At 38.2% G+C, this 16,801-nt stretch overlaps 1 protein-coding gene across 6 annotated transcripts in view; it reads right to left on the reverse strand.

Moving 5' to 3' along the window:
- Positions 1-16,801, reverse strand: part of LOC138176002 (FERM domain-containing protein 4A) — a 416,847-nt gene that overhangs the window by 161,567 nt on the left and 238,479 nt on the right. For all 6 annotated transcript variants that reach the window (XM_069106685.1, XM_069106684.1, XM_069106682.1 and 3 more), the window contains exon 5: positions 2,898-2,982. In XM_069106685.1, the coding sequence (XP_068962786.1) occupies positions 2,898-2,982 (85 nt within the window). The remainder of the gene's footprint in view (positions 1-2,897; positions 2,983-16,801) is intronic.

The raw sequence follows: 16,801 nt of genomic DNA on the forward strand, positions 1-16,801 counted from the left end.
GACAGGAAGTTCCCAGGTTATCTGGGTTGGTGGGGGAAGGCCAGAGAAATGAGAGAAAGATAAATTCTTCACGGTATACTTGGGCCCTTTGTGTTCTGTGAGACTCATTAACACAAGGATTGTATATAAAATTACACAAATACATAAACATTTTTTGTTCATTAGAACCCCCTCCCCCCCCCTTCCCACCCCAGGCATTATAAGCATAATAATAAAAAGGATGTGAAATTAAAAGAGTACTTAATCCAGGCCTTCTGAATACCTTCTAATTAAGTCAGCAACTACATAAATGGAGACATTGTACTTTGGCTTCCATATGTACACATACCCAGGATAAGAACCCTGATAGTATGGTTTCCATTAGAACTGGCTATTCTCTTTATTTGGAATCATTCTGACAACATTTCTTTAAAGTTTACAAGGTCAGGATTAAAGTATTTTGAAATCTTACTAGGGCTTATTATGACATGAAAACTACTAGATTCTCCATTTTCTCTTTGTTACAATTGCTCATTAGGAAGATTAAGAATTGTGACATGTTCCTTCATATGTCCTTTATTGAAATTTGTGAGCTCAAACGTGATGTTTGTTCATGGTATGTCCACTATTTATACTTTAAAATAGAATCATCCATTTTGTTATAAGGAATTCCATAATCCAAGACATTCAATATTTTCTGTCACTTGCCCTTTTCATCACTTAGACCTTTTGTCCTCAACTGGTTCTCCTAAGCGGAAGTTAGGTGGTATAGTGCATACAGTGCCAGGCTTGGAGTCAGGAAGACTCATCTTCCAGAGTTCAAATCTGACCTGAGATACTTACTAGCTGTGTGACCCTGAACAAGTCACTTAACCCTATTTGCCTCAGTTTCCTCATCTCTAAAATAAGCTAGAGAAGGAAATGGCAAAACACTCCAATAACATTGCCAAGAAAACCCCAAAAGGAGCTACAAAGAGTCAGATGCAACTGAAAAATGAACAATTGGGCCCTCATAAAAACCTGCATAGTTTTTGGTCTGATGCTCAAATCCCATATAGGTGTGATGTTTTATAAAGAGGGGAGGGAAAAAACCAGTCATTTTTAAAATTGATGCTACCTTTGCTATAGATGCCATGTTTGACTGTTGGCTAGGGTTCTGAGTTCTCTAACTTCCTTCAAATACCATGAAAACAACTGGAAAAGTAAGAGAGTGGCAGATATTGAAATCTTCTCGAGTTGAATTTGTCACTAAGAGAAAGTTCTCAGTTCTCCCTTTCACTCCGATTCCATTGAACCCCAGAAAGTGCAGTATTCATAATGATAACACATTTTTCATGGCCTAATTTTTACAGATATCTCTTAAATAAGAAGTACAACACAATTTCATCATATAAAAGATAAGGAAACTGAGGCTTAGAGGACTGAAGTGACATATACACAGTTATATAAAAGGAAGTGAGAGAACTAGAATTGAACCAAAGTCTTGTAAACATCTATGTTTTTGCAAGACTTTTCAAAAGGGCTACTTTACAGATTATGTAATGAGAAACTGTCTTCCAGGTGTAAAGCCACACATGAGCAGCTTTCCAGAAGAATGCTACTGTGAACAGCTTTCAAGGTCCTGATTACATAGTGTAGTGAACTTTCTACTTATTCAATAACAAATCAGAGCAAAACATTCACAGAGAATCAAGGCACAGCATTCACAATGTTACAACTTATCACAGAAAATCAAAATACAGCATTCACAATGACTTATCTAAAATGGCCACATAGTTTTCACCAAAGTGGTCACAATAGTTTTGAACAAAGAACAATCATCTCAAAGTACAATAGTCAAAGTCTTCCACTCATGGGGCACACTAAGTTATAAATCAGTCACTATTCAGTCATCAGTCACTAGTCACTACTCAATATCCTCTTAAGGGGTAGTAGAAAATACACAGGCCATCCACCCCTTGATTACAAGTAAATCACAATCTTCTCTGTCAGCACACAATATCCAAGTAAATTCTTCTTTCATCTTGACTTGAGGCTGGCTCTCAGTTTCCATGGTTCCTCTTCCATGGTCCCTGCTCCAACTGTCTGTCACCTGGATTCAAAGAAAGGCAGCTCCCTTGTCCAGCTCCTTGTCCAGTTCTTCGTCCAGTTCCCATTCCATGCTAAAGCTCAGTGTCCACTCTATCTTAAGTCCTTCACAATTTCTGCTCCTGGGAATTCAAGGCTCAACCAAGCCACAGACAAAGTTCCTTCATCCTGGTCATGCTTCCTCAGTCTTCTGCAGCTCATTCAAAAAATCAGAATCACTTTATCCAGCCTGGTAGGGGGGCAGGGGCTCCTGGCTTCCTGGGCTCCTGGGCTCCTGTTCAGAAGAAGCTCCACCACCACAAGTTCTCAGGAAATTTTGGCTCAGTTCTAGATTCTTTCTTCTGTAGCTGCTCTGCCACCAGATTCTTATCTAAAGAAATTCTGACTGTCCCTCCCAGGAGCTTTTCCTTATATACATAGCATTAGCTACTTCCTGTTTCAGCCAACCCCTTCCTGTCATGTCAGGAACAGGGGTTCATACCTTCTGTTTCTTTCACACAAGGTTTCATTAGTTACTAAGTGCTAAGTACGTGCTTACTTGCCAATACAAAAAGGGGTCTTCAAATTCAAATTACATTACCATTACACCAGTTATCCATAGATCTGTTGCCTGGACACTTATCAAGGAAATCCAAGGAAATTATGTGAGGAAACAAGCCCAGAAGCTACCTTTTTAACATCTCCTATTTTGTTACATAAAGTTCTAACTCACCGAAATGTATATGTCAATACAATAAATCTTCTTATGGAAATCTTGTAAGCCACAGTTTTTAATGATGCCATCAAGTTTCAGAAAGGCAACTCTCTCAGTCTTGACAAAGAACTCTTACCTTATAGATGCAGGATTTTGCATTCAAGAAGAATAGCTCAATGGTGGCATTATCCTTCAGGTATGAAATGCTTTCAATATAGAACCTGAAAGAGAAAACAGTAACTAAGGAGAGGTAGAAGTCACTGGAGCAGAAAAGTCCATTGATACTGTAAACTATTAAGTAAAACATTGAATGAGATCCAGAGTGCATACTTATACAAATGAAGAAAAATGTCTTAATTGGTGGGTATTTCCCTATTCACTCAGTAAATATTTTCTGACTTTTAGGAAGGACACTGCAAAGTTGTAATGTGTCTAAAGGAAAGTAATTAGGACAGTGAGGAGATTTGAACCATGGCATATGAAGAACATTTCAGGGAAATGGAGAAGACTTGGGAAGAGAGGGTGCTGTATTTGAAGGACTGTCATGTGAAAGAATAATTTGCATTAGTTTGTTCAGTTCTAGAAGGCAAAACTAGAAACAGTGGGTGAGGGTTATAGAGAGGTGGATTTCAGCTCAACATTATGATGGCTTGGGGAGCCCCATTTCCTAACAATTTGAGCTGTCCACAAGTAGAACAGGTGCCCCAGGATGTAATGAGTTCTCCAACACTGAAGGTCTTCAAATGCAGCCAGGACAACCATTTGCCAGGGATGTCATAGAAGGAATTACTCAGGATAAGTGGATTTTATGACCCCTGTGGTTCCTTTAAACTATAAGATTCAATGTGTTTATGATACATTTCTTTAGGAAGAAACTATATTGTAGGTTCATACATGGCTACATCTGTCCCTTATGGACTTCCCTGATACCTAAGGTAATGGACTTGCCATTAATTTGTGAGACTATGGTTTCAATGTCATGATTTCTTTCTTGCCTTGCATAAGCAACTTCCAGTATCAATTTATTCTTTTTAAATTTTTTTTCTTTTTTGGAGGGAGGAAAGTAGAGCAATTGGGGTTAAGTGATTTGCTCAAGGTCACATGGCTAGTTTTGTGTTAAGTGTCTGAGGCCACATTTGAACTCAGGTCCTCCGGACTCCAGACCAGTGCTCTATTCACTGTGCCACCTAGCTGCCCCTTAATTTATTCTTTATACTTGAAATCTAAGGTGTCAGACTCCTGGCCTGAACCAGATTAAAATGCAATTGTGAAATGTTTGACAAAATAAGTAAAAATAGAAGATAGAGAATGTTAACTTGTGCTTTTATAAGTCAATAGGTGGTCTGCAGGGATCCATTTAGTGCCATTGCTCCAAATGGGCTGTGTTCAGTTCAATATCTTTTTTCTAATAAGTTGAATAGGGTTGAATGTGGTTCCATGTTTGTGTTGCAAACCACAACTGTATCTCTTCCCAAAGTTGGGGAGAAGGTTGCTATGATTTCTACATATCCAAAGAAAGATAAGTTTCCTTAATTTTGTGGTGCTAATGCATAGAGTACCATATAAAATTGAATTTATACACATCTGCCATACAGATGGTCCTTAGAAGTTTATTTTTTCCCAAGATGAAAGCCACTGAAATTATCTAAATTCACAGGAACAAAAATGTATCTTCACACATTGGTTTCAGGGTTTACTTTTTGCTAAAACATTGCCTCTGAAGAAATCTGTGACCACACAGACATGCACAATGTAGCTTTTAATGCCAGAACTTTGACTTTTAAAATGACTTGTGTATTGCAACTATCACTGAATAAATTCTAATATGGTATCGTGTCTGCTAGTGTTTATTTCTTTTAAATCCAAGTGATTACATTTATTTACATTTTCTAAAAATGGTGAAAAAGTAATTGGAAGGGATTACTGAAAATCCAGACCAGTGGAGCCAAAATGGGGGATTAGAGGCAGCAATCCAGCCAAACTTTCCCAACGTTTCCCTCCAAACAACTTTAAAATAATGCTTAATTGAATTTTGAAGCAGAAGAGCCTACACATGGTTGGGGTGAGACATTTTTCCAGCCTACTTAGACAACTTAGAGAGTCAACAAGAGAAGTCTGTGACACCAGGGTGGGGATGGCCCAGAGTACATGCAGCTGTGGGCCTTGAAGGTGACTGGAAGAGCAGTAGAAACAGCTTTGGGAACTCTCTTAGCCCGGAGATGCTAAGGGGATCAGACAACTAGTCAGAAAGAGATTACAGGGGCCCTTTTGTTGACACTGGGTGCAGCATCTTCCACAGAAAGAAGGCACAGGTATGAATCAATTATGTTGGGGATAATCTCAAAAAAAGGTGAGAAAGAGGGATGCACAGGGAGAATGGGGGAAGGAAGAAGTAAAATGGAGAAAATTATCTCACATAAAAGAGTATGCAAGGAAGAGTTTTTACAGTGAAGGGAAAAATGGAGGGGGTGGCAGGCAATGTTTGAACCTCACTGTCATTGGAACTGATTCAAAGAGGAAAGATTATATACAAACTCAGTTGGGTATAGAAATCTATCTTACCCAATAGGAAAATAGGAGAGAAAGGGGATAAGAGAAAAGGTGGGGAGGAGAATGACAAAAAAGGATGGCAGATTAAGGGAAACAATAGTCAGAAGCAAAACAGACTTTTGAGGAGTAAGAGGATAAAAAAGGAGAGAATGATAAACAGAATAAAATAGGATGGAGGGAAATAAACAGTAATCATAACTGTGAATGTAAATGGGATGAGCTCACCCATAAAATGGAAGCAGTAGAATGGATTAGAAATCAGAATCTGGCAATATGTTGTTTACAAGAGACACATTTGAAACAGAAAGACACACATCCAGTGTTAAAATAAGAGATAGAACAGAATGTGTTATGCTTTAGCTGAAGTAAAAAAGGCAGGAGCAACAATCATGATTTCAGAAAAAACATAAGGAAAAATAGACTTAATTAAAAGAGATAATCAGGAAAACTACATTTTTATAAAGGGTACTATAATAAAGTAATATAAAAATTTTTACAGTAAGTTTCTCTGATAAAGGCCTCATTTCTCAAATATATAGGAAAAAGAGTCAAATTTGTAAAAATAAGAGCCATTTCCAATTAATAAAGTGTCAAAGGATATGAAAAGGCAATTTTCAAAAGAAGAAATCAAAGCTATCTCTAGTCATCTGAAAAGAAGCTTTAAATCACTATTGATTAGAGAAAGAAAAATTAAAAACAACTCTGAGGCGCAACCTTGCATCTATCAGAAATGCCAAATGTTGGAATGGATGAAGGAAAATAGGTATACTAATGAACTGTTGGTGGAACAATTTGGAATTATGCCCAAAGGGTTGCAAAACTATACATATGCTTTGACCTAGCCATACCACTACTTAGGTAGGTCTGTACCCCAAAGAGATAAAAGAAAATGGAAAGAGACCTATGTATACAAAAAATATTTATAGAAACTCTTTTTGGTGGTAGCAAAGAACTAGAAATTGAGGGGATGTCCATCAAGTGGGGAATGGCTGAACACATTGTGGCAGATGATTGTAATGGAATGTTGTTATGATATAAGAAGGAGGGTGGTGTCAGAAAAACATGGGAAGATCTATGTAGATAAAGTAAAATGAGCAGAACTAGGAGACCATTGTATAGAGTAACAACAATATTGTAATGATGATCAACCATGAAAAACTTAACTATTCTGATTAGTACAATGATCCAAGACAATTCCAAAGGACTCATGTTGAAAAATGCCACCCACCTCCAAAGAAAGAAGTGATGGAACTCTGAATACAAATTGAAGTATAGTTTCTCACTTTATTTTTTCTTGCTTTTTTTTTTGGTGCTATGGCTAATATGGAAGTAGTTTACATGATTCAATATGTATAATATATATCATATTGCTTGCCTTCTTAGTGTGCGTGGGAGAGACTGGGAGGGAAGAGAATTTGGAACTCAAATTTAAAAAAAAAAGAATGACAAAAATAAACATTGAATTTTTTTAAAAAGAAAAATGTGACTATATCCAAGTTAGATATCATTTATGCCACTAATTAAACTGCATATCATTTGTAAATGTCAGAAATTATACCTAGGCCAATTGCATATTAAACTACAGAAAATGTCACATTTGCTATAGAAACTATTTTTTAGGCCATAGACAGGGGACAGGACTTTGTTATTGGCTGGGGCTGAGGGTCTTCTGGGATAGGCACTCATGCTTCCTAAGCAGGGAAGCTGGGATAGGTAGAGGTCAGAAAGTTTCTACTCAAGTACTTTGAGAAGCAGGTAAAAATCTGATTCAAGCTAGGCTTAAAGGATACTGAGGTTGGGTTGGAGTGCTGTGCAGAGTCCAGAAAAATCTGCCTTCACTCAGATATCTGCAGGCATGAATGTGTGTTTATGCCTGGGTCTATCCATAAGCTTCATTTCACAGGCGGAATGAAAGCTAAATGACAGCAAATGCCATATATTGTCTAGTAAAATGTTGGTGTATTCACTGTATGGGATTTGGAAATATTCAAGAAGAAAATAGCTTTAAATTATGAAAAATTTAGATATTCATGTTAGTAAAAACTACCAGATGACTTTGCAAGTGTTATTATTGCTGTTGTTTGTTTTGGTAGAATGATTCAGTTACTTTATTGCTCTAAGTTAATTACTCGTAATACTGGTTTTATGATACCCAAAAGCAAGAAAATATGGTATTTCAGAAATGGAATGCCAAATTATTAATCCCTGTTTTTCTTGTGTTGAATATATATTTAGGGGTTAGGGCAAGGGTGAAAACCAGGAGTTGGTAAGGGCCACTTTGAAATCTTTCCTGTTCAAAAAATGTCACTATAAGCATCCATATTATGAATTTGATTCATTTGGGTTAATCAATCACTGTTTTAAGAATAAAAACATCTCCTGTTCCTTTACATTGGGTTATAGATTTAGAACTAGAAGAGACTTCAAAAATCATCTAATCCTCATTTTGTAGATTAGCAAACACCATCAGGGAAGCTATCTCAGTAGGCAGAGCAAAGCTAGGGTTATGATTCAGGTCCTTTGATTCCCAATCCAGTGTTTTCCTAATTACATTAATAAGCCTATCAGTCATTCATGCTTGATTGTGAAAGATTTTAATCACATCATCTTATATTTAGGGTAAATCAACTATGCTGACAAAGTTGGGATTAAGTCCCAAGGTAGCTAGGTAGTCCAATGGATAGAGTGCTAGGTTAGGAGTCAGGAAGACATGAGATAAAATCCTGCTTCAGACACTTATTAGCTGTGTCACCTAAGGCAAGTTACTTAACCTCTCTCAGCTTCAGGGTCCTCATTTGTAAAATGAAGATAGTACTATCACCCACCTCACAAGGTTGTAAAAATCAATAGAGATAACCCATGCAAAGAGCTTTACAAACTTAAAAATGCAACATAAATACTAGCTATTATTGCTACTACCATGAAGAATGAGAGAAAATTTTGAGGGGTTGAAGAACAAATGCAGTTCAGTTTTTTTTAAACAAAATGGAATCTATAGACTATACATCAATGAGCTTGATTGAAATTTAGACTATTTTTGAAGAGATGGTTAGCAAATATTTAGAAAAGGAAGCAGTTATCTTTTCCCCCTAATATTGCTTTGAATAAAATTCCCAATAATTACGAGCATTTTGTTGTCCTTTGTTTTCCCCACCAGCCTCAGCTCATTCTGAGGTTTCCTAATGTAGATTCTTTTTATTCTCTGCAGTATTTGGTCAAACCCTAAACAATAATCATTAATATTTAGATATCACCTCAGATGGAGAATTACAGCAGAATTATCCAGGAATGTGTCCTTGGCTTTGGGTAGTTTAACACTTTTGTCAGTGACTTGTATGAAGGCACTGATTTCACACTTATCGAATTTACAGATAACCCAAAGCTAGGAGGTAAAGCTAACAAGAGACTGCAGAAAAAGAAGACAAAATGATCCTCACAGTTTAGAACAGTGGGACAAAAGCAACTAGATGAAATTCAGTCTGGAAAAATATAGTCTTACACTTGGATTCAAAAAATCAATTCGATTAGTGTAAGATGGTGGAGGCACATTGATGTGAAAAAACCATCTGAGGATTTTTATTGACTACAAGCTCATCGCTGTTGTTTAGTCATTTTTCAGGGTGTCAGACTCTTCACAACATCCATTTGGGATTTTCTTGGCAAAGATAATGGAGGGGTTTGTTCATTTTATAGAGAAAGCAACTGATGCAAACAGGGGTAATAGACTGGTCCAGGCTCACACAGCTAGTATGTGTCTGCGGTCAGATTTGAACTCAGGAAGATGAGTCTTCCTCATTCCAGTTCCAGCACTCTATCCACAGAGCCACCAACTGCCCAACTACAAGCTCAGTATGAGTCAAAAGTGTGACATGGTAGCCCAACAAAAATATAATCAAAGTTGCTTTAAGAGAGGAATGTATCCAGAACAACTAGGTATGTAATAGTCCTGCTGGTTTCTCCGCAGATTAGCTCACATCTAGACTACTCAGTTATGTTCTGATTGGCTTATTTTAGGAAGAATCTAGAAAAGGAGAACCAAGGTAGTTGACATATGATATTAGGGTGAGAGAAATGGGGGTGTTTAGCCTGGAGAAGAAAAGATTTAGAGGGCGTATGATAGCTTTTTTCCAAAGTATTTGAAGGAGTCCCATGTGGAAAGGGGCATACTCTGTTTTAATTGAGAGGGCAGAATTAGAAACAAAAGGTGAACGTTATAAAGTAGCAAGTTTATTTTTTTTACATAAGCAAACATTTCTTAAATGAGGAGGTAGCAGTGTGCAATGGAAAGAACAGTGAATCTGCAGACATGGTATCCGGCTTCAAGTGTCAATTACCGTATGATCTTAAGCCTCCTAAAACTTTTCTGGGTCTTGTCTCATCTGTAAAATCAGGGGACTAGACGATCTCTAAAGTCCCCTCCAACTCCATTAGGAGAGTTATTCAGATATAAAATTTGCTTTCTTAAGAGGCAGGAGATTCCCTCTCACTGTAAGCCTTCAAGCAAAAGTTAGATGACTCTTGTTGTGTACAATATGGAAGGCGCTCTTTCTCAGGTTCAGGTTAGACTAGATGGTCTTTGAGGTTTCTTTCAATTCTGAGTCTCTGATTCTTTTTTTTTTAAATCAACTTTATTACTATTATTATTATTATTTTGCCTTTTGGAGGGCAGTTGGGGTTAAGTAACTTGCCCAAGGTTACACGGCTAGGTTTTTTTGTGTGGGTGTTAAGTGTCTGAGGCCAGAACCGAACTCAGGTCCTCCTGACTCCAGGGCCAGCGCTTTACTCACTGCACCACCTAGCCGCCCCTGAGTCTCTGATTCTTTAAAGTCATTGGAGATATCAGGGTCATGATCTAACATGGAGGAATCCAAGAAAAAAAATCATCTTGTACTTGATGAAGCCCTCAAAGTTGTTTTCTGCATCTTTGCTTGTCAAATCAATTGACTGGAAAATCCTAAGTAACAAGACTGTTACACACCGGCTGTCTAACCCTGAAAAATTCACTTAAGTCTGTGCTGCATCTTCCTACCTGTACTGTGTGTCAGAAATGTGCTTACTAACCTCACAAAAGCTCGATTTATAATCCTTAGAGGAGGAAAGAATTTCATGCATCAGGGAGGAGAGTCCTCTGGGGAAGGGGGAGGGAAATATTGATATTATGGGCTGAATCTTCCTCTCAATTGAAGTTTTTTGATTTAATCTTTAAAAAATATTCTTCTTCTTAGCATTAGGTGGCAGTGTTGCACCATTTCCTTGACCTTCCAGCACAAAGCAATGAGGGTACAACTAATTTATAAAGAAAATATCTCTTCCCATAGTAAATCTAAGGAAATGAAATATTCCTGTTGGAATCAGTGCCTCCACCAGATAATTCTGAGGATAGTCCTTTGCCATATGTAGCAAAACGGAATCCCAGGGCTTTCTGAGATAGAAGGTATCGGCTTTATAGGTTAATAGGTTTCTTTGGGATCGATTCACCCAAACTGCCAGCACCAGGGACCCAAATTCATTTGCCTGGAAGAAATCTGCCCTCCCCCTCCCCCCCATAATGTACAGAGGAGTTACATGGGATTCTCTGAACTGTGGGAAAATGATATTTTCTTTTACTTCCAGGAGAATTTGCTAGAAGAAATTGCTAGAGGGGTTTTAACACTATCCAGGTTTAGCAATGGCTTTTGAGGGCATCCAGCTAACTATGACCACAACTGTTTTCCTCTTATCTCTCCTCCTCCTTCTCACACTCGTCACCAGACTTTGTCACTTGCAATTCATTGAGTCTATATTTCAAGGGCTGATTAAATATGCTAATGATGAGTTTGTTTTGTAATAAGCAGAAATGGTACACTTTGATTGCCTGCTTTGTGGGGAATATTAGGGAGGAAAGGCAGTGGAAGAGAAGGGAAGGGACAGAAAGGGAAAGGAGAAGAAGTGGGAGAAGGAAAGAGAGGGGGGGAGGGAGAAAGAGGAGGAGAGAGGAAGAGAGAAGAGGGAAAGGGAGAGAGAGAAGGGAGAGGGAGGGAAAAAGAGAAAGAGAGAGGAGGAGTGAAATGGAAGGAAGGAGAGAGGCATTGGGAGGAAAGAGAGTGAATGAGAATTATGAGCTCTGGAATAGAAATCTCAGTAAGGTTTTGCAACTGAACGTCTAAACTATTTAAAATTTCAACAGCACAAAATCTTAACTGAAAATATATGGCTAGGGTCAAACTGATATGTAGTAGGTCATAGTAAGTAGCCATACTTTAGGATAGGCACAGTCAGTGTTACTCCTAAGTGACAAAAGAGAGAAAGTGAAATATCAGTCAGGAGAGAAAAACTCCAGTCTTTCACAAAAGTGACTATAAAAGTCCTCTACTTTCAGATAAAGGTTTCCTGTTCTCTTTGTTTTCTTCAATTGTGTACTTCAGGTCACTGTTTGTGAAGAGCTGGATTTAAGGAGATTTCACCTAGTCTCTCTTTATTTTCTTGACAGGCTGGGTACATTGCCAGAGTTACAGTGGCACTGAGCTGGGCTAAACAGCTAAAAGGAGTGGAACCCAAAGCTGCAGGAATCCTCCTGAGCCTGAAATTTGAACTGAAAGACTCCCGTGGTTTCCTATTGCTGATTAGACAGATTTAATGTCCATTTTCTTTTAGGCAGCTTTTTAAGCTTGTCTTTAGACTTTGGGCCCATAAATTTCTTGAATGGTTCTAGAATTCTGTCAATCAACTCTGCATAACTGTCACTTAGGAGCTGCTGGAGTATTCCTGAAACACAAGTGTCATTTATCTGTCTAATTTGTGTCATAAACTAACTGTTGCATGTTGTTTACTGTGAGTATCTGCACTTTCCATTATTGTGTGTCATGCTATAAACCCTGGGAGGAAGGTGTTCCATCTTCATTCAAAGAATGTTCACTGATCTACCACAGGCACAGTTTTATAAGGAGGGAGATAAGACTGAAGAGAGGAGTGGACAAGGACTCTTCAATTTAAGTTGTGATTTAGACCACATTATTTTTGTAGTTGTGATGAGACATATTTTATTGTTCTCCATTTTTTTCTATGTATATTTTTTGATATCCTAAATTAGAGTCTGAACTCCCTTGATATATGGATAGGGACTTTTTCTTACCTTCCTTTCTTCCTTCTTTCCTTCATCCTTCCCTCTCTCCTTTCCTTCCTTCCTCCCTCTCTCCCTTCCTTCCATCCTTCCTTCCTTCATGCCTCTTCCTTCCTTCCTTCCTTCCTTCCTTCCTTCCTTCCTTCCTTCCTTCCTCCCTCCCTCCTTCCCTCCCTCCTTCCCTCCTTCCCTCCCTCCCTTCCTTCCTTCCTTCCTTCCTTCCTTCCTTCCTTCCTTCCTCTCTTCTTCTTTCTTGTTATAGTACCTCCCAATGAGAGGCAGTATGTCACAGTGGATAGGGAGTTGGATTCAGAATTGGGAAGACTCAGGTTTAAGTCCTGTCTGTGATAAAGCCTGGTTACATCACTCTGAGCCAGTCACCTAACCTCACAGTGTCCCAGGCACTCTATAAGGCTGTAAATTGTAAAACAGTTTCACATTTGCACTGGTAGAGGGAGTTTCCATACCAGATATTTTTAACATCAATTAAATCAAAGGTCCATCCAGTATAAAAAAAAAAAGTCTCTTAGGAGCACCTAGATTTATAGCATGAGGGGACTTCAGAGTTTACCTAGTCTGAACTACTTATTTTACAGATGAAGAAATTTAGAGAGATTAAGTGACTTGCTCAAGGTCACACAGGCAGTAAGTAGAAAATTTAGGAATTTAATTCACATTCATTCTACGATATGAAATCCAACAATTTTACCCCTACACCATGTGACACAGGATAAGGACTTAAGTAAGTCTTATTATTCAATGAAAACACTGGTCCAACTAAAAATATCTTAAAGGGAAATTATGTGATAAAGTAAAAAGAACATGGGATTATTTCAGATTTGGGCTTTTGTCTCTACTATTAACTAGTTATGTGTCCACAGGCAAATCTTTAAGTGTCTCTGGGCCTCAGTTTCCTCATTTTCCAAATGGTAACAATGCTTACCTAACCTCTATCAATGGATGACTGCAAAAGTCAAAAGAGATAATATAAAAGATGCTTTGAGGATTAGACAGCCCTCCTCACAATTATTAATTACTTACTAGACAGTTCTGCCCAGGATTGAACTTAGCATCAAATAAAGATGGATACTTGAATGCTATTTGATGGGGGTGCTGGATATCAAGGCACTTATCAATGGGAAAGGCTGAGAAGGTCAGAAAGAGTGTAGAGGAAAGCTAACAGCAAAAGCCAAAAGGTGGTTGTTGGATTTGTTTTTAACCTACAGAGAGGGGAAAAGATAAAGATCTGTGCTTCCCTTCCCAGAGGCTCACTAGCCATTCCTTAAATTGTTAATATAGTCTGCCATAATATTGTTCTGCCTCCTTCTTGGTTTTGTGAATTTATGTATGAATGCAAAGTAATACTAATGAGAAGGAAGAGGAAGAGAAGCATGGAATTTGCAAATAAGTAAGGCATTGGGTGACCTCTTACCCAGCCTCTTGCTTGTTAACATATCTCTAAGGCAGCATCGCCCACTCCATCTATCCCAGCCTTTCTATCCTATGTGGTTTGTCTCATTTTTGCAAAAGAGTAAGGACATGGTATGGTATTGGGAGAAGATGTCCAAATATTGTTCCTAGTTGGCAGACAAAATAATCAAATTTGTGTGCCAGACGCCCAGATGGAACAGGTTTTGTAGATAATCTGTACTACCTTTAGAAAATTCTTGCTTCTTCCATTCCATTTAGGATTCAGTATTTGTAGCTATAGAATGAGGGGGTTGGATTAGATGAGTCAAAATCTCTTCCAGCTTCAAATCTATGATCCTAGGATGTTCTCAAATAATATAAAGAAGAATATTCAATATTCATGGTCTCCATGGGGCCATTGTTGACCTGTCGGTGCTATCTTCAAAAGTAAACAATGATCTCTTCCTGATCTAGCAGCCTTTTCACAGTCCTTATTCTTCTTGATTTCTGTGCAACATTTGACACTGTGGGTCACCTCTTTGGGGACACTTTCTTCTCTGTGGGCTTTGGTGACACTGCTCTGTCCTGGCTGCCATCTCTGTCTGACTGTTCCTTCTCAATTTCTTTTGCAGGTTCTTTATTCATGTCATACTCACTAACCATGGATGTGCTTCTCAGACTCTCTCTTGGTCCCTCTTCTCATTTGGCTCTATACTGTTCACTGGTGATCTCTTCAGCTCCTAGGATTTCACTTATGCCTCTGCAGATGATTCCCTGAGCTATATGTCCAGCCCTAGTGTCTCTGTTGAGTTAAGCCATTTATTACCAACTATGTTTTAGACATTTTGAAATAGGTGTACTGTAAGCATCTCAAGTTCAACATTTCCAAAACAGAACTCACTCTTTTTTTCCCCCAAACATCTCTTTAAACTTTGTTATTTCTATGAAAGGCATGGCAAGCCTCCAAATAATCCAAGTTCACAAATTCATTGCCAGCACTGACTCCTCATTCTCATTCACTCAACAAATGTAATTTATTGTCAGATCTTGGGGTTTTACCTTTCTAACACCTATCATGTACATTTCCTTTCCTCATACAGTCAATACCTTAGGTTAGCCCTTCCATTTCTGTCACTCTTGCCTGGGCTATAGCTTGCTTGTCTTCAAAGTAGCATTCTAAATTGTCTTCATTGGAGAAGGAAATGGCAGATGACTCTAGTATCTTTGCCAAGAAAACCCCACATGTGGTCACAGAGTTGGTCATGACTGAAAATGGCTCCACAACAACAAAATTTTTTCTTCGTGCCACATTCCTTTCTCCTTTTGAATACATCCTTCACTCAGATGCTAAAATCATTTAAAATAATAACAACAAAAACAACAACAATAAAAGCTAGTATTTATATAGTGCATATATACCAGGTACTGTGCTTTACAATTATTATCTCGTTTGGTCTTTACAACAACCCTACAAAGTAGATGCTCTATTATACCTATTTTATAGTTGAGGAAATGAGGCAAAAGGAAGTTAAGTGCCTTGCCCAAGGTCACACAGCTAGGAATTATCTGAGGCTGGATTTGAATTCAGGTCTTCCTGACTCCAGACCCAGTGCTCTATCCATTGTGCCACCTTGCTATTTTTTTTCCTAACGTACAGGTGTAATCATCTCCCTATATTGTTTCAGTGTAAGTCTGAGCATGTCATCTCTCTTCTCCAGTGACTATTACCGCTAGCATCAGATAAGAACTTTACATTTAAAGCTTTTCCTTCCTATCTCTCTAGTCTTTTTATTTTCAACCCATCTCTTCCCCTTTCCCCCTCACCTCCCAACTCTTTACAATCCAGCTACACTGGTCTACTTGCCCTTCCTTGAACTCAGTATGCCAGCTCCTAATGTTCTGCCCCCCTCAGCTCTTCCTACTCACCTCTGTCTTCTAATATCCCAATTTTTTTACCTCAAATTTCACCTTCTCAGATTGTCACCTGCCCCCCTAAATACTGATGCCTTCCCCCTTCAGATTACCTTCTATTGACTCTGGATATAGCTTATGTATAACTAGTGAATTACATGTTCATACCTTGTTAGAATGTAAGTTTTGTAAAGGCAGGGATTGTTTCTGATTGTTTTCTTTGTATGACTTCTTCATATGCTCAATGTTTCATGTAGTACCTGGCTCATAGTAAGCTCTCGTGGCAATAAGTTGTCTATACTGAGAAACCCCAAGTTTCTTGTTTGTACTTGAGTCAAAAAATATAAAATGGAGCTCTTTTCCTAATGATCCAGCATCCTTGGGTTAGTAAGTGAATATTTTCTATATTTTATGTGCCCTTCAGTTTCTTATAACATATATCTTCCCCTGGTTAAGGTTCTGGGTTCTTCCCTTCTAGTGAGGTTCTCTATTTTTAAAGGGACTCACTTTTTTACATCTGGAGGATGAACCTTAGCCCTTTCCACTTAAAATTTGCCTTGGTGGTTTCTTGATCCTCATTTTCAAATCACAGATACACATTTTCTAAATGAGGTTTAAGGCTACAAGGGGAGAATATCAGGGTCAGAGCTTGAATTAAAGCTTCAAGGTCTTAATTCCTTGACCTGAAGCTTACTTTCCTCAGCCACTCTACATAAGAAGCAGGGCTTGTGATAAGCTCTTATGGGTCACTTTCCATTAATGGATCTCATGTCTCTTTTGAAGTAATAATTACCATAAGGACTTTGGGGGAACACTTCTGTATTCTTACCAATAATCTGAGGCATTGGGCCTTTCCAAAGTAATCAATTAGCATTAATTATGTGCTTGCTACTTGCCAGGCCCTGTGCTAGTTATTGGGGATAGAAATTTTAAAAACCAGATCAGTCACTGTCTTCAAGGAAATGTTATTCTGTAGGGGAAAAAGCCATGTACTTATATATATGTGTATATATATGTGTGTGTGTATATATATATATGTGTGTGTGTGTGTATATATATATATATATATA

The sequence above is a fragment of the Petaurus breviceps genome, unplaced genomic scaffold (assembly GCF_028583685.1).
Source record: "Petaurus breviceps papuanus isolate PSGF00001 unplaced genomic scaffold, PetGlider_PUasm1.0 80, whole genome shotgun sequence".
In the NCBI taxonomy this organism is placed as follows: domain Eukaryota; kingdom Metazoa; phylum Chordata; class Mammalia; order Diprotodontia; family Petauridae; genus Petaurus; species Petaurus breviceps.